This window comes from Chinchilla lanigera, unplaced genomic scaffold, assembly GCF_000276665.1.
Source record: "Chinchilla lanigera isolate Chin_1 unplaced genomic scaffold, ChiLan1.0 scaffold00095, whole genome shotgun sequence".
In the NCBI taxonomy this organism is placed as follows: Eukaryota; Metazoa; Chordata; class Mammalia; order Rodentia; family Chinchillidae; genus Chinchilla; species Chinchilla lanigera.
This window is the reverse complement of record NW_004955496.1, coordinates 5,814,379-5,837,974: the sequence shown is the minus strand read 5'-3', so window position 1 is coordinate 5,837,974 and position 23,596 is coordinate 5,814,379. Positions and strand designations below refer to the sequence as shown.

At 44.6% G+C, this 23,596-nt stretch overlaps 1 protein-coding gene across 1 annotated transcript in view; it reads right to left on the bottom strand.

Annotated features, from left to right (window-relative positions):
• The window catches only part of Manba (mannosidase, beta A, lysosomal), a 93,601-nt gene continuing 70,005 nt past the window's right edge, over positions 1-23,596 (bottom strand). Inside the window, exons 12-17 of the mRNA XM_005406248.2 lie at positions 22,763-22,981; positions 19,994-20,158; positions 6,092-6,236; positions 4,763-4,905; positions 3,684-3,941; positions 1-1,187 (exon numbers count right to left, since the gene is read on the bottom strand). Of these exons, the coding sequence (XP_005406305.1) occupies positions 963-1,187; positions 3,684-3,941; positions 4,763-4,905; positions 6,092-6,236; positions 19,994-20,158; positions 22,763-22,981 (1,155 nt within the window). The 3' untranslated portion in view covers positions 1-962. The remainder of the gene's footprint in view (positions 1,188-3,683; positions 3,942-4,762; positions 4,906-6,091; positions 6,237-19,993; positions 20,159-22,762; positions 22,982-23,596) is intronic.

Genomic DNA, 23,596 nt, shown 5'->3' with positions numbered 1-23,596 from the left:
TTGTCAGTGCAATTTACACAGCTTTTATTTCTATATCATTTCAAACTTAGAGAAAAACTGCAGAACTAATACAAAAATTTCACATAGCTGTACTCACATTTGGTACATGTTAACATTTTGCCCCCTATCTCTATCAATGTAATGTTGTAAATGTGATAGTAAGTCAACAATTTTAAAGCAACTTACAGTTAATCGATGTAAAGAAATGATTTAAACTGTTGATAAAAGTAACATCATTTTAGTGCCAGGGCTGACAGGCCCACATTAATCCAGGCCTTTGAACTGGAAAACTCATTGGATTCACCCAAATCTGAAGCCCACCCCACATACATGCCAATGTCAGGACATCCAAAACTTCCAGGGCCCACAGTGATTTCAATGCCAGTTTATTTTTCAAAGGATCACACTAAGGGTCTTGTGAAAAATAAGTTATTGTTACTAAAGCAGTATTTTATTTAATAATTCAAAATGACAAGCAATCTTACTCCCAAATAGTAACCAAACAATGATCAGCCCCTAAACAGTCTGGGAATAATGATCAACGTGACAGTCACCGAGAAGCCCGTCATTCTGAAGACTGAACCCACAATAACCGGGCTTCTCGGTGAGATTACTCAGCAAGACAGAAGCAGGGGCGAGGGAGGTGCTGGGAACAACTGGATGTGCTATGTACAACTCCCCCAGTGAGCATGATCATTAAGTACTACAAACTTGTGCTAATAAAAACAAAAATTAAGAACAGTATTTCTCGATGCTGACTATGAAAGGCCTACGGGACCTCATAGCCTCCCATGTGCGGTTCCACAGACACTGCCACTGTCCCCTTCCTGTGAACTCTTGGAAGGGCCCTAGTGACAGCACCTGTGGGGTTAACTCAGGAAACGAGCCCAGCCAGGTCCAGGAACGCGTACGTGCAGCCCTGCCTGAGGACGTCACCTGCGGACACGCACAACCGGGCCCCTTCAGTAAATGTCCATCAGGGAAGTCACACGAAGAGATCGCTGCAGGTCACTCTTGCTGGTGGGTGCCCACGGGTGAAAAAGAACAGTCTGTGTCTTATTGGTCATAAGGAATCCGTTGTCGCTGAACCTCCCCGGGACACTTCCTACGTCCAACCACACGAAGGGTGCTACCGCCGATGTCTCCAGGTCAAAGGCAAATGTGTCGCCTTGTTGGGAGATGGTGGCCTGGAAAAAAAGACAAATACCCAGACAGGTGAGGGAGCAGCCAGGGGTCTAGCGCCAGCCTGGGGACGTGGATGAGCCCAGGAGGAGCCTACCCCCAGTACCTCCTCCACTGTGCTGAAGTCACATGTCCTGTGTACGGGGTCAGACATTCAAGTGCTTGGAAAATGACTTCAGTCTGTGGGAAATAACCAAACTAATAATTTCAAATTATTATGTGGCTCCGAATACTAAGGAGAGCATTTCACAAGGACCCCGAAGCTTTCTATCTCTGATCACTTTTCTCAGAGCAGGAAAGGACCATCCTGTGTAAGGGCAGTGGCGTAAGTGACCTACGGACACAGGACCTGGCTGCAGACAAGGCCACTCGCTGAGCCTCAAGGCGCCGAAGCCCACGCCATCTGGACATCAGCCTGCAGGCATGCGCAGACTGCACAGGACAGTGACCCTACGAGCACTTGTGACGCGTATGAATCCTGCACAGGCGCATCGAAGGAGCGTGGGGGGAGCCAGGGAGGCTCATTCCACTTGCTCAGCCCTGAGCACAGCAGGGGGCATTGAGCTGTGCCCCGAAGGTGCGGCTGCGAGGACAGTGTCACAGTGACCTCGGCATTCACCACACAGCTCCTTGACACGCAGACCCGGGGTGGTCGAAGAGGATGGCGAATGCTTACATTTAAAATGTTTATTACAGTAAAGGACACATGGCCACAAACCACGCCAAAAATCCTCCCCCTCAGTCCAAACACACTGATCACATCATTCTTGCCACTTTCTCAAGCAAGTATGGAGTCCTCTTCCCTGAGTGTCTTTATGAGCTATGATCAAGACCTCAGTGAATGCTGCTGCCAGGGTGCCATCCAACTGAAAGGAGGGGTCCCCAAAACACAATGCTGTGGCCTCATCCCCCTCACTCGCTGGGTCTGACTCCGTGTGACTCCAGCTCTTCCCCAAAGTCAGAATGACCATGAAAGGGAAATAATTCAGGACCGAGGCAGCCACAACAGCACAACTGAAGACACTCATGAAACAGAAAGTGGCAAGAACAGTGGGGTAAGTGTGTTCCAAGCAAGGGGGAGGGTGCTGAGGGAGACTCATGCCAGTGTGTCTTTTACTGCATTAATTCTTCTTTGATCATTCCTCATCCATGCTATGCTACAGGGTCTTTCATTATGTGTGACGTGTGACATAAAGTACTTCAAAGCGCATTTTTTACTATAGATAACTTGGCCCTAAGGCACTTGCATGATTATCATTCTAGGTCCTCAATTATAAAAAGAAAACCTACACTGACAGGAGCAGAAGACACTTGAGTGCCCTGGGGACACCCGGAGGGGTAGAGACTCAATCTGGGGGTGGACGCTGAACGGCAAGGCAACTTCCTCTGCTGCTGTGAAGAGGAGGCAGCCACAGAGACAAGACCACCCAGCTTCTCGAGCTGACCCAGAGTCCAGGCAGCTGGGGCATGGCCACCTCTCCTGCTGCTGGACCCCTGGCCTCCAAGAGAGGGTCAGCAAGTGCTCAGCCACGCCAACCCCCCAGGGATGACAACGAACGCCAGGGTTACCCGAGGATGAACAGGTCTCACCAAAACACAAGTGAGAAAAGACAAGAAGCCCTAGTTAAAGAAATAAAAAACGTTTCCTAAGTCATCCATTTAGAAGCCAAAGCTTTGTCCAGTCCAGTTTCGTTTTTGTTTTAGTTTTCTTTCTTTCTGGAAAAAAAAAGCTATTTAAACATAGTCACCTCTTTCCTATCTGTGCTACCTCAGTCGTTACTGAGAACTTGGACATTGTTATGTGAATATTTCACTATTAATTTGGGAAGAAGGCATGTTTTCAACATTTATGCCCTTTTCAAAAAAAAAAACTGCAAAGACAATTTTCATATGATTATTTCTAAAGTCAATTTTAAAAAGCTTTCTCAATGAAGTAAAAGTGTAAAATAAATTTTTTAAAACAAATTTAAAATTTGTTAAAAACAGAAAGTGAAACTTTCTAGAAAAATGCTGTCAGTTACTATTGGGGGGGTCTTCAATCAGCCACAGCCCACGCCCTCCAGGGGTACAAGTTTTATAACAGCACAGCCTAAACAGCCTTTTTTTTTTTTTTCTTGGCAATTATAGGCATTTGGTGATTAAGTCATAGATCAGCATGCACAGTGATTAACAGACCAAACTCAAAGTTAAAGCTGGGGTGCGGCATCCTGCGCTGCTTGGTCTCCGGAGGGTTTGCTCTCTGGCACAGCACAGAGGCTAGCACCATCCTGCAGGTCAGAGGGGACGCAGCAAAGCACCCGGGTCACAGTGTGGGACCCATGGGGTATAGTCAGTGGGAGACTGGGGTGGAAACTAAACCCTTGGACAAACCCTTCCTGCAAGTGAAAACCCTCTGGTCTTTGCATCCAAAGTGAAAGGGTGTCTCCCCCAGGCCACAGGTCACCCCAGAACCAAGCAGGCAGTGTGCAGCTAGGATGCAGCCCATGGGCAACCTGGCTTACCGTGATGCGTGCCTTGAGCAGCCCCTTGGCATCCTTTAGGGAGGACAGGAAATGATAGTTGACTGGGCTCACGCGCCCACGGCCCTCTGAGAGGTAGAAGGAGAACACGCAGGTGTGCCGGGTGCAGCTCCCGCACCTGCTCAGCAGGTGGGCCACGGGCTCACTGTACAGATGGGTAGCGGCCCCTGCCTTCATCACCAAGGGCTTCGTGGTGTGGGCACACTCAGGCTGCAGGGAGCTCCAGGAGTGCACTGTCAGCTGAGGAAGGAAGCGGGAAGAAGGAGCACTGAGCGTGGGGACGGCCACTGCAGTGGGGACAGCACACCTGTTAGAGGACGGCAAAGCCAGGTTTTAATCCCAGGCTGCTGAGTGCTGGTCATGTGACCAAGTCCCCAAACCCCCCAGCCTCTCTTTCTCCACGTGGACAAGGAGGACAATGGCCGCACAGGCTTCACAGGCAGGGGTGAGAATTGGAAAACCTGTCCCAGGAGGCCACAAGGTACCCTATTCATGGCCACTTCCAGTGTGACCAGTGTACTCCAGTGTGGCCAGCCATCAGAGGCTTGCTGTCCTTTTCTCTTTTCTGAAACTTGTTATAAATGGAAGTTTATTTTTCTACCTACCCATTCTGGATAGTCTGACTGACTTCAACCTTAACATACCAAGTTTTACCAGTTCTTTTTGCAAAATTTGGACTGTTGCCTGCTTCTTGTGCTGATAAATAAGCTTACACTTCCATCACACTTTGCAGTTCGTATAATTCAGGTAATGCACTATTCACAGACACCTCCAGGGCAGTGAGCTGCTGCATCACCTGACAGACAGAATGCTGACTTGCCAAGCGGTCCTGCAGCACACGGCAGAGCCTTACCTGACTGCTGTCCAAATAGTATTCTGATCCCAAGGACAGCACATTTTCTACTACAGGTACTAAAAATATTTTGATGCAAATTAATTTCTTTCCTATTTATCCCCAAAGCCATAAGCTATTCCTATTTATTCCCAAAGCCATAAACCAAAGCACTAAGGAGCTGATCTCCAGTCCTCGGTGTCCGAGAGCAAGGGCCCCAGCGACTCACAGTGAGCATCACATTCCGGTCCTCATGCAGGTCGGACACGCCGTGAATGTAAAACACGTCCTTATCCTCAAAGCCCACGGGCAACAGTGGGTCGAAGAAACGCCGGGCGAAGTAGTGCAGCATCTTCCATTTGCCGCCATACTCTGTGGACAGTGAGGAGGTCGGGGAGGCCAGGGCCAGCTGGCTGGGCCCCTGTTCCTACTGTCCCCGTGGCTGGCTATAGGGCTGGCAGGAGTTTCCAGGGTGAGGGAATCAGGGGCTCACACAGTTAGGGCTCTGGGCATCCTGGGCATCCTCTCCTGTCACAATGGCCTTCCGTCTTGTTTGACCCAAAGCTATTATTTTTACTACTATCTAAACTCTGCTTCAGTCACCTCCAGGACAGGCTAAAGACTCACCCTTACTCCATTTTTGCTAACTATACCCAAGTAGATGGGATCCCTCAAACTACAAGCTCCACGCCGATCTCTCACCTGCTGCTAGTGAACCGGGAAGGTTGCCAGTTCAACCAGCAGGCAGCCTGGGTCTCTGACTCTATTACCCTCTTGCCCCTGAAGTAAACGGTATACTAAAGATGATCCTAGAGAGCAACCAAGTCAGAGAAAGAAGCACTTCAGCAGCTAAGTGGGCCAATCTTCCCCTGGGCAGACCTTTCCTACACTAAAGAAGGGATGTTCACATTCATGCTGTGGGAATGCTCTTTTAAAAATTCACATTCTATGCAATAATTGCAGGATACATGTCTGGGACCTCTGGACATGACCTGTCCTTACTGGCCTGCTGTGACTGCACCCACAGTGCTCAGAGCCCCCTTTGGGGGTCAGGGTAGGATGTCTAGTGATTGGCTTGGGAGCCACCCTGGAGATTGGAGGGGCACACTGCTAGGCGTCTGGATGGGTCATAAGTGTGAACTTGGGGTCTATATTTGGTCCTTGGCTCCTTTCTCTCTGGCACTGCTGCCCTGCTCTGCTTCCCGGCTACCATGTGGTGAAAATCTTCCCTCTGCCAGGTCCTGCTGCCATAATGGTTATGCCTTGGAGCCAGCTGACCATGGACTGAATCACCTGAAACTGAGAGCCACTAAACTTCTCCTTTAAATTCTGGGCATCAGGTATTGTGTCCCAGTGATAGACTAATATACATTACTGCTAGGGCCGAGGAAACAGTGCTGATATAAGCAGGGGCTGTGAGTCACACACCTGGTTCCAACAGCCTCGTGGGCCCCAGTTCTGCCTCCATTCACCTGACCCTTCAAGCTCTGTGCTTTCTTAGTCCCTCTCCCTTGGGTCTTGCTTCTCTCCCTGATACAGAGGACAGTGAAGCTCTTACCTAGAGAGGCCCAAGAAGGAGCTGGCCAGATGTCATTCAGCTGCCAGTAGAGCGCCCCCATGGTGTGGCCCTCACCATTCACTATCTCGCTGCGGCTGCGGCGGTAGAACTCAGTTTCTGTCTTGATGCACTGGGCCTGCACCACCTGATTGGGGGAGACATCCACACACACAGGCGTTAGTGTGACTAGGCTGCCTAGATCTGATGGAGTTACAGTAGGAGGGGCTCTGTTTTTAGAGAAAACTGGATGTACGAGGCAATTTGGTTAGCAATAGGAACACCATTATCACACTAGGTCTGGAGCTAGCCCCAGGGAGCGACAGCAGCTGCTGTAACAGAAGGTATGTTTGGGAGGCTTGGTGCTTGATTTATTATAACAGTGGATGATAGGTGTGGTGGCGCACACCTGTAATCCCAGCACTTGGGAGGCTAAGGCAGGAGGATCACCTTGAATTGGAAGCCAGTCTGGGCTACATAGCAAGACCCTATTTCAAAAAGCAAACACACACAAAAAAAAAAGGTGACAGAGGAAATAGGACCTTTTACAAGGGGACATGGGCTGTGCTGAGGTGTTTCCCACGGAAACGGGAGTGATGCTGGGAACTGGACTGAGGTCACACATGTTTCGCTGTGGTGAAGAAGGAATGCATTTGGCCCACATCCTGCAACTGATGAAGGCTGGGCTTACAGGTGATGGATGACTTCATCAGACAGAGAATTTCAAAGCAATGAAGCCCTCAGGCTGCAGGTTGGGCACTGCTGCCTGCTTTTAGCCAGATTTACAGAGAAAATCAACAATAAGGAGCAGAGAAAATTGAAAAGTGTGAAGATGGGCCAGGAAAAGAGCTGTAGAGGGCACATTCGATAGCTTTGCACAGAGATCGCAGGAAAGAAGCCTTTAGGGCATCTCAAGAATTGGCAAGGGTCACAGGCTCAGAGACACGGCACACCAGAACAATGATACAATTCTGGTTCACTGATTTTCCACAATTTTCGCTCAACAATTCTCTTTTGAGAAGAGAATCCCAGGGTCCTTGCTCACCCCAAATTGCCCAGGCCAGCAAGGCACTCAGAGATCACGACACAGTGGCTCCAGCAGTGCAGACACAGCTCAGGCCAGCAGCAGGCCCTCACCACTCATGTGACGCAGTGTTGCAGGTGCTCAGATTGTGAGGGTTGATGGGGTCGCAGAGGCTTCTGCCGAGACTTCAAAGGCAAGGCTGGTAGGCCAAGCAGTGTGCTGCAGGACAGAGTCCATGCAAGCAGCCCCTGACAGGGTGCGATCAGAGTTGGCCTGTGAAATAGCTAATAGCAGGGCTACAGGAGTAGGGCTGTCCATGCCCCGGGGAGCCCACGTCTGCCCATCGGGGACCTGATGCTGAACACAGAGCTTGAGCAGTCAGTACCTTGCTGGGGTCTGGTCTTCCTTTGGTCTGACTCTATCCTTCAGAATGGGACTGTTTGCCCTGTGCCTCCATGGGAAGACAGATTTTCCTTGTTTAACGACCTACCTATTCAACAGCTGTTCGGACTTGTGACCTGCTGCTCAGACTTAGGGTCAGTCTTTTGTTTATACAGTCCTGTATATCTTGTTGATAGAGCCTTACTGTCTTTTTTGTGCAGTACCGCTTGTTTATAAGTACTGTGATTTTTGCTGAGTACCACTACAGTACAATCTTAGTTGTATGTGGTTATACATTACAGTACCGCACGTAAAAGTTCTGCAAATAAAAGCCAAGTCTTCAAGTTGGAGCTTCCTTTGACCATTTCTTTACTCTGAATATTGTAATGTGCATTCTGTATAGAATTCTTCTGTTAGCAACCAATTCACTTAACAACCTACTCACAGGAACTGAACTCGTCATTAAACGAGGACAGTCTGTGTCAGTCGTTCTCTGACTTCCACAAGCTCACAGTGGAGTCTACCTCAAGCCTCAGAGGAGACATTGACTGGGACTTTTCAGCAAGGCTGGAACTGTTAGACTTTAGGGTCCCGCCGATGGCTTCAGCGCACGTTGCACTGTGAGACATGAATCCTCAGGTCAGGGCCAGAACGCTATGGTCTGAATGTGTCCACCAGAGGTCCACTGGTGAGGGCTGGGCCCCAGCATGGTACTGCAGGAAGGCGATGAAAACCTTAAGCGGTGAGGCCTGGGTCACAGGGGTGGTCACTTCCTCTCTCTCACACTTCCTGCGTGGCCCTGTCACACTCCTGGGATAACGTTCCAACATGCGTGAGCCATAATCCACTCGAGGAACCAATGGATTATGGACTGAAATTCTTAGAACTGTGAGCCAGAATAACCCTCTTCTGTCAGTTGACCATCTCAAGTATTTGCTTTGGTGACAAAAAGGTAGCGCATACATGCACCCTCGCATAAACGTGCAGAGACTGCTGCTCACCACACTTCCCAAAGCGATGCTGCAAATCTCAATTCCTCAGGAAACCTCTGGAGCTATCGTGTAACCTTTAAAAAGTCCCGAAGTTTACACACCACGCACCCTTTTCTAGGAGAGCAGTCTTCACTGCAGACGCTCATCACTCTCCAGCTCCCTCAGCCCCTCTGTGAGCAGGCACATCTTATTTTAGTTTTTAAAATATGCCGCTTGCAGCAGCTTGCTTGATTCCACTCATGAAACTCAGCTGGGCATGGTGGTGCACACCTGTAATCCCAGCACTCAGGAGTCTGAGGCAGGAGGATCTTTGCAACTTTGAGACCAGCCTGGGCTACAAAATGAGTTCAAGGCCAGTCTGAATTGCATAGTGAGACCCTGTCTCAAAAAGATGAAAAAAAGAAAGAAACAAACAAACAAAAACAAAAAAAAAAAACAAGAAATCAGCCTCATTAAGGGACAGATGGGGTGGTGAAGAGGAACTGGGCCAGAACCTGAGGCCTAGGCCCTGTGGCCAGCCCTGCCACTGTGATGGGGTGGCCACTGTCTTCCAAAAAGCCCATTCCCTTGCTCAAATGACAGGACTGTCCTGCACTGCCTCTTTCAGAGACAGACTTGGGAACTAGAGCAGCCATGTGACTAATTCTTCCCAATTTTTAGATATTTTCTTTATTGTCCTGATAACAAACTTCCAATAGGGCAGTTTTTCAAACTGAAATATAAATCATTTATCACACATAATTTGCCCTTTGAACATTTATGATTAATTGGTTTTTTAGAGTACGCATAGATTGTAAAAATCTTTCCATAATTCATTGCCAGAATATTTTCGTCACCCCAAAAAGAAACACCATACTGGCTAGCAGTCACCCCGATTTACCCTCTCTCCAGATTCTGGAAACTACAATTCTACTTCCTGTGTCTCCATTTACCTATTTTGGACATTTCATGAAAATGGATGGGTCAGTTCATGGCTTTTACGTCCTGCTTCTTTCACTAGCATTTTCCAGATTCATTTGTGCTGTTAGCATGCATCAGCTAACTTTCTCTTTCTGAACACTGTTTCAGCCCATGGGTGAAACCTTTTGTTTACCCATTCAGGCGGATGAACATCTGGCTCTTTCTACATTTTGGCTAGTATGAACAACGGAGCTACGAACACTGTGCACATGTTTTTGTGGGAAGACAGGTTCTGAACTCCTTGGGATATGCTAAGAAGCAGAATGACTGGACACGCCAACTACACACCTGATGTGCTGAGGAACACACAGCATATGAGCCACTTTACATTCACACCAGCAGTCAGGAGGGTTCTAACCTCTTCGCATTGGTGCCAATACTTGTTTTCTCTTGAAAAAGATACTCTATACAATCCTAGTGGATGTGAATGCTATTCATAATTCTGATTTGAATTTTCCTAATGGCCAATGATGCCAAGCAACTTTTCATGTGTTTCTTGGCCATTTTCTCTAAACAAATATCTTTTTTTCCAGGCACGGTGGTGCATGCCTATAATCCCAGCACTTGGGAGGTTGAAACAGGAGGATCACTGCAAGTTCAAGGCCAGCCTGAACTACATAGTGATACCCTATCTCAAAAAAGAAAAGAAAAGAAAGAAATACATATCTGTTCAAAGCCTTTACCATTTTTAAAATTATCTTATCCATCACTGAATGTTAAAATCTCCTTACACAGTCAGGTCAGTAGATCCCTATCAGATGTATATGATTTGCAACACTTTTTTCTCCCATTGTGTAGATATTCTTTTTTCTTTCTTGATAGTGTTCTTTGGCATACAAAAGTTTTACATTTTGATGAAGTACATTTCATCTATTTTTTCTTTGGTTGCTTTTCAGTATTCCATTTAAGAAACTGTTGTCTAATCAAAAGTCACAAAGATTTATACCTATATCTTCTTTTAAAGGTTTTATAGTTTTAACTCTTACATTTAGATCTTAGATGCAGTTTCAGTTAACTCTGTATATGATATGAGAGAGGGCTCCCAACTTATTCTTTTCCTTATAGATATCAAGCTGTTTTAACACCATTTGTTGAAAATACTGTTTCTTTCCTGATTTTGTTAACTTGGGAATGTAAATCACTGTAGCTGTTATAGGCAACAGTATGGAGGCTCCTCAGAAAATCAAAAATAGAGCAGCATATGCTCGAGCAGTTCCTATGCTGAGTCTGTGTCCAAAGGAAATGAAATCAGTGTGTGGCGGCCACATCTGCAGTCCAGGCCACTGTAGCACAGGTCACATCAGGCAGGACAGGGAATCATGCAAGCATCTGTCACGAGAGGGGCAGCACATACATGAAGGAATGCTTCTGGTCTTTGAAACAAAGGAAATCTGGGCATTTGTGACATGGGTTAATCTGGAGGACATTATGTTAAATGAAACAAGCAAGACCAAAAAGAAAGACACCCTATGATCTCACTTACACGCAGGGTATACAGAGAGTAGAATGGTCACCAGGGGTGGGCAGGGGCACTGGGGAGAGGACAGTGCAGCTGCAGTTACCCAGGAAGAGGAAGCAGCAGAGCTCGACTGTGCAGTGTGGTCCCAGGCTAAGAACAAGATGCTGCATGCTTGAAAGCAGTGAAGAGAGAGGATTTAATGTTCTCACCATGAAAAAGGAATGGTATGTGAGTAATGTGTATCTTAAACTGCCTGATTATGCCATTTCCACAATGTGTGTATATGTACACCATGTTCTACACTATTAAAATGTGTGTGTATAATCAATTAGAAGAAAGCTACTTATTTTTTCTTAAAAATAACAGACCACAGACGTGTGTTTACTTCTAGACTGCATTCTACTGACTCAGTTTAGGTCTGGCCCTAGGTGAAGGTCCCATGGTCTTCATCACTATAGCTCTGTAGTAGTTTTAAAGCTCAAATAGGAGTTCTCCAACTTTATTCTTCTTTTTCAATACTGTTTCTGATAATGCTTACATTCCCACATGAAATGTAGGATCTACTTGTCCATTTCTCAAAGGAAGTCAATAGGAATTTTGAGATTGCATTGAATCTATAGCTCAATTTCGTGAATACTGTCACCTTAACAAATAAGTCTAGGGCCAGGGATGTAGCTCAATGGCACAGCACCTGCCTGGTAAGCACAAGGCCCTGAGTTCAATTCCCAGCACCAAAAAAAAAAAAAAAAAAAAAAAAAAAACCTTCCTTTAACCATTAAGTCTTCCAATCCACGAATACAGGATGCCCTTTCATTTCTTTATTTCTTTCAGCATTTTTGGTAGTTTTCAGTGTAACCGTCCGGTGCCTCTTTGGTGAACTATATTAAATACAGAAAGTCCTTCAATGATCTGACTTAGGATTTTCCAGCTTGATGATGGTGTGGAAGTGACACATATTCAGAAGAACTGTATTTCTAATTTTTTAAACAGTCAGCTAACCAAGTAGTTACTTTATAATTTTATAATAATTATTTTGTTTGTTGAGACAAGGGTCTTGCTATGTAGCCCAGGCGATCCTCCTGCCTCACCCTCCCAAGCACTGGGATCACAGTGTGCACCACGCTCAGAGAAACTATACTTCAAATTAGACTCTTGACCTTTTCTGGGACTTGCAGTCTGGAGCCAGATGACATCTCACCATGCCTGGCAGCATCACCCACCGCAGAGACAACCAGCACGTGAGCCGGAAGCCAACACTGACTCTCAGCAGTGTACCGTTGCAGGCAGCGGTGTCTGGTAGGCAGCTATATCAAATTCATGTCGGACTTCATGATATTTTCAATTTTCAATTGGCTTTCTGGGTGTAACCTCATTGTAAGTCAAAGAACATCTGTATTTTGTTCTTTCTTACACTATTACCAATGGCACTGTTTATTGAATATCATTTTCACACGGTTCATTGCTTGACATTTGTATACTGACCTCACATCCTCTAACTCTGCAGAGGTGTTTTTGGATTCTTTAGGTTTTCTAAATATCACCTGCAGAGAGGGATAGTTTTCCTTCTTCCTCCTGATCTGGCTGGCTTTCATTTCATTTTCTTGCCTAACTGCCCTGGCCAGAACCCCCAGTACCACACCAAACACAACCAGCAAGAGGGCAGCCTGGTCAGTTCCTGACCAGAGGCAAAAGTGCTCTGTCTCTCACCATTAGAGATGATCTCAACTGAAAGTATCTCAAAGATTCCCTTTATTAAATCAAGGAAGCTCCCTTCTAGTCCTAATTTGTTGATTCTTGTTTTAATCATGAAAGCTGTTAGATTTTGTCAAATGTTTTTTCTTTACCTGCTGAGATGGGCTGTGGTTATTCTTCCTATATAATCTGCTTCCCACACTAATACTAATCCGCTGTGTTATGCTAGTTGGCTTTCATATGTTGAACCAGTACTGCATTTGTAGAGAATACACCATTTGGTTATGTTGTGCTATCCTTCTCTGTCTGGTGGGTTTTGTTGAGGATTCCTTTCCTCTCTATTTTCATAAGGAATATTGGCCTGTAGGCTGCTTTTCTTGACATATCTTTATCTGGTTTTGATATCAAGGTAATACTGGCTTCATAAAATGAGGCAGGAAGTATTTACCCCTCTCCTATTTTCAGAATTCACTAGTGAAGCCATGTAATCCTGAATTTTTCTTTGTAGGGTAAGTTTTTTGACTACTGCCTCTTATTAGTTGTTATAGGTCTATTCAGATTTTGTATTTCTTCTTAATTTTTATAGACCATCTGTCCAGCAATTTTTCCACCTTATCTAGGCTATCTGATTTGCTGCCACATAATTATTTTTTTATTTTAAAAAATGAAGGAAAACATATTAACAAACAGACATCCATTTACAAAATGGCATAAGAACAATACAAACAAAACAGTTACAGACAAAGTTGTAGGAAATTAACCATGGTTGTATTACTTATTGATATCTTCAAAGTGGTTTCTCAGGAAAACAAAGAGAGACATACAAGATTGATCAAATAAGTAATCATTAACTGTTCCTTTCTGTACAGCAATAGAAGACAGTAGTACAACTATGTTAGCTATCCTGTATATACATACTTACATAATTTCCCCTTTTTTCACTTCTCTTTTCCCACACCCCAGCTACCCTTTACTTCTTAGCATTTTCCTTTTGTTTCACAGTGTCTATCATACCTCCTAGTTTTTAGTCACTTTCAGGTCTTACACTAGTGAGATAATATGATGCTTATGTTCTTGTCCAACATGCAGGTCTGATTTATTTCATTTTATGAGTATGGTCTCTAGTTGTGACCATTTACCTATAAAAGCCTTGAGTTTATCTTTCTTTATAGCTGAGTAATATTCCATTATATAAAAGTACCACAATTTTTTATCCAATCCTCAGTGGATGGACATTTGGGTTGCTTCCACATTTTAGCAATTACAAATTGTGCTGCTATGAACATGGGTGCACATATATAGCTGTGATATGATGTTTTCAGATCCTCTGGGAAAATACCCAGAAGGGGGAGTAGCTGGGTTGAATGGGACCTCTAGACCTAGTTTGCTGAGGAATCTCCAAACTGACCTCCACAGTGCCACATAATTGTTTACAGTACAGTAGTACATCAGTTCACAGACTTGATTCTTTCCATGATTCTGAGTTGGACAAGAACTGAATCAAATTCAATGGTTAGGTTAAATGCTGACCTTATGGGGAAATTTTTTTCTTGTCCAGTTTGGTTTGCCACCAGAATCACAAAGAGAATTGAGTTTGTGAACCAAGATACCACTGTATTTCCTTACCATGCTTTTATTTCTGTACGGTGAGTAGCCCTATTCACTCTCTTATTCCTGGGTCAGTCAAGTGAATCTTTGCTCTTCTTTCTTGGCCAGCATAGTTAAAATGTTTGCTGATTTGCTGATCTTTTCAAAAAAACTAATTCATAGTTTCCTCGATTTTCTTTAGTGTTCTAATTGATTTCTTATTTAATGTGCTAAATTTCTGATGTCCGCTTTACTTAATTGGCGAATATTAATGTTATAATTCAACCAACCACCTCAGTCATTACAGAATGGCTCTTAGCTGAGAAGTGATAGAATATTACACATGGATTTAAAAGCAAAAACTAAGCTCTCTTCATTGCTCTGAGTCCTTGGACAAAATATTAATCTTTCTGAGCCTCTGTTTACTCATATATAAAATACAAATAGCAACACAGGTATCTGGAGAGGCATTGGAATTACACAAAAAGTGAGCAAAGCTAGCCTGGCCAATACTCTGAGAGGCGGAGGCAGGAGGTTCACAAGTTTGAGCCAAGCCTGGGTAACTCAGTCATTTAGTGAGCCCTTCTCGAAGTAAAACAAAAAAAAAAGGCAGGGGACGCAGCTCAGTGCAAACGTCCTCGGTTCAATCCCCAAAGGGATGGAGGGATGGAGGGATGGAGGGATGGAGGGATGGAGGGATGGAGGGATGGAGGAACAGACGAAGGGTCCAAAACAATTCATGGCTAGCACTAGGCGTTTAGTAGACATCCAATCAAAGCAGATTGCATGACGGCTAAAGCCTTCCCTGCATATGGAGGAATCCACTATGCACTGTCCTGTGTCATTAGTCACTCCTTCACCTAAAGTGCTCTGCGAGTGGCTCCTCTTTTACCCGCCCCCCACCCCAGCATGAAGGCTCAAGACAACCTGACTCTCTCATCACATCCCAGTGCTGCTTCCTGAACCAGTGGCCATGACCAGCATCAGGTGCCACCTGCCCATACCCACAGCCCAACTCCTTTCTGAAGTTGGCTGATGGAGTTACCTGTGGCCTAAGGAGAAAAAACGGGCCTGAGGAATAAGTTTTTCAGGCCACCCCCAATCAGGGCGCTCAGTAAACAAGGGAGGGAGAAATGAAAGTACCAGCAGGGCTGTAAGCTAAGGGTCAGCACAGACTGGCTTCAGCCAGCTTCCTGTCCACCCAGTTTCCTGTCTACCCAACTTCCTGTGTACCCAGCGTCCTTGCTGGTCACTAGGAAGAAACAGGCTGGTACAGAAACCACACACATGCTCACAGGTATATCAGACAGTCACCACAGAGGGAGTAGAATCTCGTGATGAAGACACGGAGGTGTGCCTGAGCAGAGGCTCTGGAGGACAGTCTGACAAGATAATTCAGGAAGTGAGGCGAGACTGTTCAGAAAGAGTAGGAAGACTGAAGAGAGAGCCTCCGTGTGGCTATCAGACAAGAGAAGGCAGGACAGGATGGGCATGGAAAGAAGCTCTCCTCCAGCCTTCTCAGGCAAGATTTTGCTGATGATCACACCATCAGGTTAACTATCAGGAAGCCTTTAAAAGTGGCACACAGACAAACACCCTGCTCCTCAGAGCTGTGAGGGAAGATGAGGAAAGGGGCAAGGTGGGAGGGGGTCAGAGAGATGGACAGGAGAAGCTTAATTCCCAGACATAGATTCAAGATAGAGGCTGTAATGCCATAGTCACAGGGAAACAACATTTATCCTAGCACTTCCTGCCTGCACTCAGTCAAGGAAACCCAGAACTAAACAGGAAAAGTGAAAAAGCCATAGTCCCAAACTCTTTCACTGCAGATCCCACCTGGTGGGATTAGCACCAATGCAAAAGTGAGAAACGGCCCAGGATAAGCCGACCAGACTCGTACTGAGGGGACATTCATGCCACGTCTCTGACAAAAGCTGTCATCAGCAACCCTGTACAGAGAATGTCTGCAGCACGCCTACTCCTCATCACACAGCTGGCAGGCTAAGAAGCTCGGAAAAGAACAATTATTTCTGTCAGGTCCTTAAGGAAAGAGAATAAAGCAACAGTGATAAAATGAACAGCTGGAAGGAGAGAGGACAACAGAAAAAACAACAGCTGAAAAGTCCTCTCTCTGTCTCTCTCTGTCTCTCTGTCTCTCTCTGTCTCTGTCTCTCTCTGTCTCTCTCTGTCTCTCTCTCTCTCTCTCTCTCTCTCTCTCTCTCTCTCTCTCTCTCTCACACACACACACACACACACACACACGACTAAGGACTGACCTATTTTATAAATCAAAAGTTTCAAGAATACTGACTGTGAAAAGCTTAAAACATGAACTGTAACACTCAGGAAGGGACAGGCAGCAGCCTCACCTTTAACTCTGTGCCTGGTAACTTCTGAACTGCAGGTCACCCTGGCAAAACTCCCATGACAATTTATATGTAGATGCCCCCACAAAGCCTCATGTGCTCATAGGGGTGGCTTGGGAGGCAACTGGACCATGGGGATGTGATACTCACACTAGATTGGCCCACTGATGACTTCATAGCTAAATGTAACATTGGGAGGTGGAGCCTGGTTGGAGGATGTGGTCACTGGGGGTGTGGCCTGGAAGGGTCAGTTTTCCTCCTCCTCCCTTGATCTCTCTCTGCTTCCCACTGCCCTGCAATGAACTGTTTCTCCTCTGCAATTCCACCCCTGCCTTGCAGCCAGCTAACTATGGGCTGGAATCTCTACAAACTATAAGCCAAAATAAACCTCTCCTCTTTTGACTTTGGGTGTCAAGAACTGTGTCCCAGCAATCAAAAAATAACAAAGACACTCCCTTAATTTAGGACACCACTGCTATGATGTTAAACTTCTCTTTATCCTTGGATCACCTTCTAAAAGGCAGCTCATAGATTTCTGCTCCAGCTTCTGCCCACGTGTTTGCATTTTCACACAGGAGAAAACTGATGAGCATGAATTTGGGCGAAAACTGTATGTTTAGATTAGAAAAAATTAAAATGTGACCATGTTTAACAAAGACTTTGCTCTTTAGATCAACAGATAGGATCGGGATCCAGCTCTTACCATATCTCTAAGAACCTGAAATAAGAATAGCAAAACTGCAGGGTAAATAAGGAATGACTTTCATGTAATCTTGAGTGTGTGTAGTCACAGAAAACAAGCAAACAAAACAAATAAAATGGAAATATTAAGAAGAAAATATCTAAAATTCAGTCAGTTTAACTTAAAAAGTGAGGCATTAAAAAAAAAAGCGAAGCACATTTTTGCTATATCACTCAGCAGTGCCACTCATGTATTTCCTACACCCCAAAAAAGAAAACATACATCCACATGAAGACTCACGCAAGTAGGCACATCACAACAGTCAGAGGCAGGAATAATCTGCATGTGCACCAGCTGATCAGAGACCAGGTGTGTGTAAGCACAGCACAGAACAGGAAACAACACAGCGTAAAGCTGCAACGTGCTGCTTGGTCACACACTAGGCGCTGATCCCGCGTGCTGCAGACCCCAGCCACCTGAAGTGCTGGGAAAACCAGTCTAGAGAGACAGAGAGCAGACATGTTTCCCTGGGCTAGAGGCAGGGAAGAGGGTGATTCTATGAGCACCAAAAATCTTTCTGGGATAACAGGCATATTCTAAAAGGAGACCATGAGGGCAGAGGTACAACTCCATGAATACACTAAAAACCATGTAACTGTACATTTAAAATGAGTAAATTTATAGATGTCAATTATAGCTCTATAGAACTGTTTAAAAATCTATCTGTGCCAGGCATGGCAGCACACACCTGTAATCTCAGCACTCAGGAGGCTGAGGCAGGAGAATTTTGAGTTTGAGGCCAGTGTGATCTACAGAGTGGGTAGAGGCCAGCATGGGCTACACAGTGAGACCCTGTGTCAAAAAAAAACAAACAAAGCCTGCTAAGGTAAACACTGTAACATGCAGAATCTTGTGGTAGGCACAAGGCTGTGTAGCCACCTACAGATGAGGGCATAAGCAGAAAGCCTTGAGTTCCCTTGCTAAGCAGTGCTCACCACTCTGGTTAGGACCAGTTTGCCTTCCATCACCTTGACTAGCTTTCTCTGTACCTGAATTCCAACATGAAAGGCATCAGAACCTATCCACCTTTTTATGTCTGGCTTGTTTCACTCAACACACCTGTGGGACTCACCCAGGTTGACAGTGTTGTGAGTATTTGTTCTTTTTATCACTGGTAGTATTCCACTCTGCAAAAACACTATCACCTATTAGTAAATTTTCCCATTTATGGAAATTTATATTTCTAGTTTGGGCCTTCTATAAACACTGCTTCCTGAACAGTATGGAAGACGTCTCTCGGTGGACAGGCACCTGTTTTTCCTAGGTACGTAGCTGGATGTAGAAATGCTCATTCAAGAGGAAAGCTTTGATAGAAACTGCCGTAAGCTTTTTCAAAGTGATTAAACAAACGTGTGTTCCTACCAACGGACCTGAAAGTCCCAGTTGTCTCCTCCTCACCAGCAGTGGCATGGTCAGTCCTTTTCTGCTGCAGGGTGAGCAGGGAGAGCTTTAACTTGCATTTCTTTGGTTAAGAATAAAAGTGAGCATGTTTTCATTATTTATTGACCATTTGGGTATCTTTTTAGTGAAATGCCTATGCAAGATTTCTGTCCATTTTTAATAGGCTTTCTGACTTATCTGTCTGTCTTGCAGAATTTCTTCATTCTGCATATTTTTTATCAGAAAGATGAGCTGCAGCTGGGGCATAGCTCAGTAGTAGTAGACTTCTGGCTTAGCAAGCACAGACTCTGCATTTGATCCCCAGCACCACCAAAAATGTAGTACAATACAATACAATACAACACAACACAATACAACACAATACAATATGGTAAGGTACAGTACAGTAAAGTAAAATAAAATAAAATGATACAGGAATTGCAACTATTGGTCCCCAACCTGTGGCTTGCCTTTTCTCTTTCTTAGTGATGTTTTTGATGTATAGAAGTCCACATTTCTGTTTGGTTTTGGTGGTTCCAGGAACAGAGCCAGGGCCTCAAACATGTTAGGCAAGTACTCTACCACTGAGCTACATCTCAGTACCCATAATTTTAGCAAAGTACAATTTATCAATATTTTCTTCTATGGCCAGTGCTTTGCCTGTCTGAAGAACTCTTCAGCTATCCCAAAGTGATGAAGGTGTGCTCCTGTGTTTTCCCTTGGTGCTTTACTGAAGCACCTTTCACATTTGAGCCTTACATATTTATTTTACTTTATTTATCTTGGGTGCCGGGCCTCGGCATACTAAGCATGTGCTGTACCTCTGCATTGAACTCCCATATTTGAATCTCTCATCAGTAATCAAATTCATTTCTATACATAGAGTCAAGGTTCACTTATTGTCCCATGGAAGTATCCATTTCACACAGCACTGTTCATTGATAAAACTTTCCTTCTCCCCCTGAATTACAGAGGCAAATGGCAGTAAATCAGGTGACCAGATCATGCACGAGTCTATCTCTGCACCCTCCTGTGTTCCGTTGTGCTTTACCCTTGAGAAATCTTAATGACTGAACCTCTCTAATAACACTGAACCAGGGAACATTTTCATGAGCAATTTAGAATTTCATAAGCAGTTCTTAGGAGGGAAACGAATGCCAAAAATGAACCATTTCAAATCTTACACATTAGCATATTACAGTGAAGGAAACAAACCCCTTAAAATCAGCAGAATAAAAAACCTGCTTTGTAGGACATCAGCCCTCAAAGTCCTCGTGACCTCTCGTGTCACTGCAGGAGCCTCACCCCGATGACGGACCCACCTGAGTCAGGTAGAGCATGTCTCTGAAGGTGCGGACAGGGTCTGGGCCTTGCGGGAGCTTGAAATGCAGTGCAGCCTGGTGAACCATCTTCTCGTTGCCATGCAGATGGTGCTGTCGATGATAGGCGAACGTGCTGTTGTAAGACCAGTCTTCCTTCACTGAGACCTTCCAAGTAAAGGTGAAGAGTCAGGACAGGGAAGTTGGCAGTGAAGCTACTTCTCCAGAAGTTCTTGACAAACCCAGAAAGTACTCTATACCCTGGGGAAGAGCCTGCGGATCCTAAGTGGTGATAATGTCACAGACATTCTTGCTGTCACACTTGTTACTGCTCAGAGCCTGGTACCTTCTCCCTCCCTTGCTCATACCGAGAAAGTTACACCTCGTTTCTCCTCTCAAAAGCTTTGTCTTCTCAAAACACATTCATTATATGCATTTTACAATACCCTCTTGTCTATTTAGTATTATTTTGAAATAGGAATAAAATACTACTACGACCACAGCAGATATTTGAGAGTTTGCACATATTACTTGCTTCTCAGTGATTGCTAAACAAGGCTGATAAATACACTTACTATTGATGTAGTCGAGGATATAAACTAAATGACACTCTGATCACTTTTGTTTTTAAGCCAGGTACTGTTAAATGGAATCAGAACAACTGGCCACCCACAGACACAAGAGTGGATCTAGACACACATTAATGCCACATGGAAAAAATAAAAAGAGTCACACGTGCCAGAGCTAACGCAAAACATTCCTAGAAGACAGCACAAGAGTAAACGTTTAGCACCTGCCTGGCAAGTGCAAGGTCGTGAGTTCGGTTCCCAGTACTGGAAAAAAACAAAAAACAAAAAAAAAAAAAAAAAAAAAAGTTATCGGGATTAGTCCAGGATCTCTTAGAGTCAAGACCAAAAGCTCAAGAGACTGCGAGGTAGAACTTTGTCAAAATTAAAACTTTCATGTTTTTAATGATACCATCAAGTTGATAAAATGATAACCCATGAACTGAGAGAAAATATCTGCAAACTACACATCTGATTTTTAAAATTCTAGAGTACATTTTTTAAAAACCTTCATAACTCAACAATAACATGACAACTCAGGCTAGGGATATAGTTCAGTGGCACAGCACCTGTCTGGCATGCACAAAGTCATGAGTTTGATTCCTGGTACCAAAAATAAATAAATAAAATGACAACTCAAAAAATGGGCAAATGACTTGAGCACACATTTCTCAAAGGAAGACAAATGGCCAACAAGCACATGAAAGGTACTCAACATACTCAGCCATCAAGAAAATGCAAACTTTCCACAAATGCATATCTCCAGGGAAATGCTTCAAAAATGGAAAATGACTACTGTTGGCAGCATTATGGTACAAACTGGCACTATCACCATGGAAACAAGAAGTTAGTTTTTCATACTCAACGTAGTTAGCACATGACACAGCAATTCCGCTCAGGGGTGAGACCTGTGCAACTAAAAACACGCTCACACAAGCAATGCACACACACATTCACACAGCATGTGCACAAATATCCACTTACAGACCCATGATGCAGGAAATGTGGAAAACACACACAACAGAGCATTATTCAACAATCAAGAGGGATGACACATGAACACAGAGTACAACACAGATGAACCTTGAACACACGATGCAAAGTCAAAGAAGCCACTCTCAAGACTCAGGCTGTATGGTTCTGATCACATGGACCATGGGAACAGGAAGTCTATTGGCATCAACAGAGGGTCAGTGGAACCCAGGGCCTGGGTGGGAGGACAGGGCAGAAGAGAGCAGCTGCTAATGGGTCAGGGAATCTTCTGAATGACCGGAAATCTACAGTTGGACTGTGTAATGGCTGCATAGCTCCAGGAACACACTGCAGGCTACTGAATTGAACACAACATGTATATAAACTTTACAGTAAGTGAATTGTTTCTATAAAGCTGTTTTCAAATGAACACACACATCTCTGAAACTGAATCTTCAGGAATGGAGTGGAAATCCACACAGAAGACCAAATATACCAATAGGAAGAAAAAGGAGGGACAGAATTAGGAGGAAATGGGAGGAGGAGGAGGACAAGAAAAGGTTATCACATCCTCCTCTCTCCCTGTAATGAAACAGTCTGGAACATCTATCCATGCTAAAATAGTTGTGGGAGATCCAGAAAGTAGCAAGTAAGATTTATTTTTATGTGCAACAATAATTCAGATTAAACAACCACTATCTCCCATTTAACTTGTAAATGTTACTAAAGGAACATAACTAAAAGCAATACAGAAAAGTTACAGTCCCCAAGATGACGATCACAAGAGCTTAGCTCCCCAAAGGTGAAAGAAAAAAAATTGTTCTTCCATCCTCTTCCTAAACTGTCATTTAAATAAGAAGAGAAAGGTGGGTGTGGTGATGCACACCTATAATCCTAGCACTCTGGGAGGTTGAGGCAGGAGGATCGAAAGTTCCAGCCTGAGCAACTGAGCAAGACCATGCATCAAAATTCAAAAGGGGCTGGGCCTGTCTGGCAAGCCCAAGGTCGTGAGTTCAATCCCGGGTACCGCAAAAAAAAAAAAAAAAAAGGAGCTGGGGATGCAGCTCAGTGAGAAGGCCCTGGGCTTACTTTCCAGTATCCTCCACCCAAAAAGAGCAGATTTTACCTAGCTTCCTGAATCACTGTTCAGAAGCAGCATACACCCACAGTCCACCATTCCAAAACACTGGAAAGTCAAATGAATGAAGATTTAGTCAAATGAATGAAGGTTTACCTTTTCTAATGTACTGAAGGAAGACCAGGACTGATAGCCATATTCAGACACAAATCGGGCTTTGGGGAAAACGTTCCAATTCCAGCAATCATTGTAATAGTCATAAAAATGCACATCGCCGTAATAGTTGCTATTATGGTCCCTCGAGATCCACCCTTCTGCCACAGTTTCAATACCATTTGAAGGACTGGATGGCACAAAAGGACGGGTCTTGTCTCCCTGAGGGCAGAAACACAGTGATTTTTAAGGGTCATATTTTCATTCAACAAAGCACAGGCCACTTACTTCTTTAAAAATGCTCCAAGTCCCAGAAATCCCAAGTAGCTCACCTTCACCATTCTCAAGGCCAACCCTCTTTCCACCCACCCTGGGTCCTTGTGAGATCGGTGCTGGCGGCTCTGACCTCTCCATCAAGTTCCTTTCCACTCCTCCATCCCAGGGTGGGTAGAAGCGTGAGTGACAAACACAGTATCTAGTTTAAAAAACTAATCACTGTAAAAGCACAGCCATGGTGGCACATGCTTGTAATCCCAGCACTCAGGAGACTGAGGCAGAAGGATTGTTGGGAGTTCCAGACCAACCTGGGCTACAAAGTGAGCTCAAGGGCAGCCTGAACTGCATAGCAAGACTCTGCCTCAAAAAAAAAAAAAAAAAAAAAGAATGATGGGATAAGTGTGTTCAAAGTGGAGGGAGGATTTTGCATACTCTAGGGAAGGTAATAGCCCTCTGTTCTTTGACTGTAATACTGTAATACTTTGACTGTAATTTTTTTCACTTAAACATTCACTACACATTCTAATCAGCCCACAGATAGTCTAGTGCAGTTCCCCATCT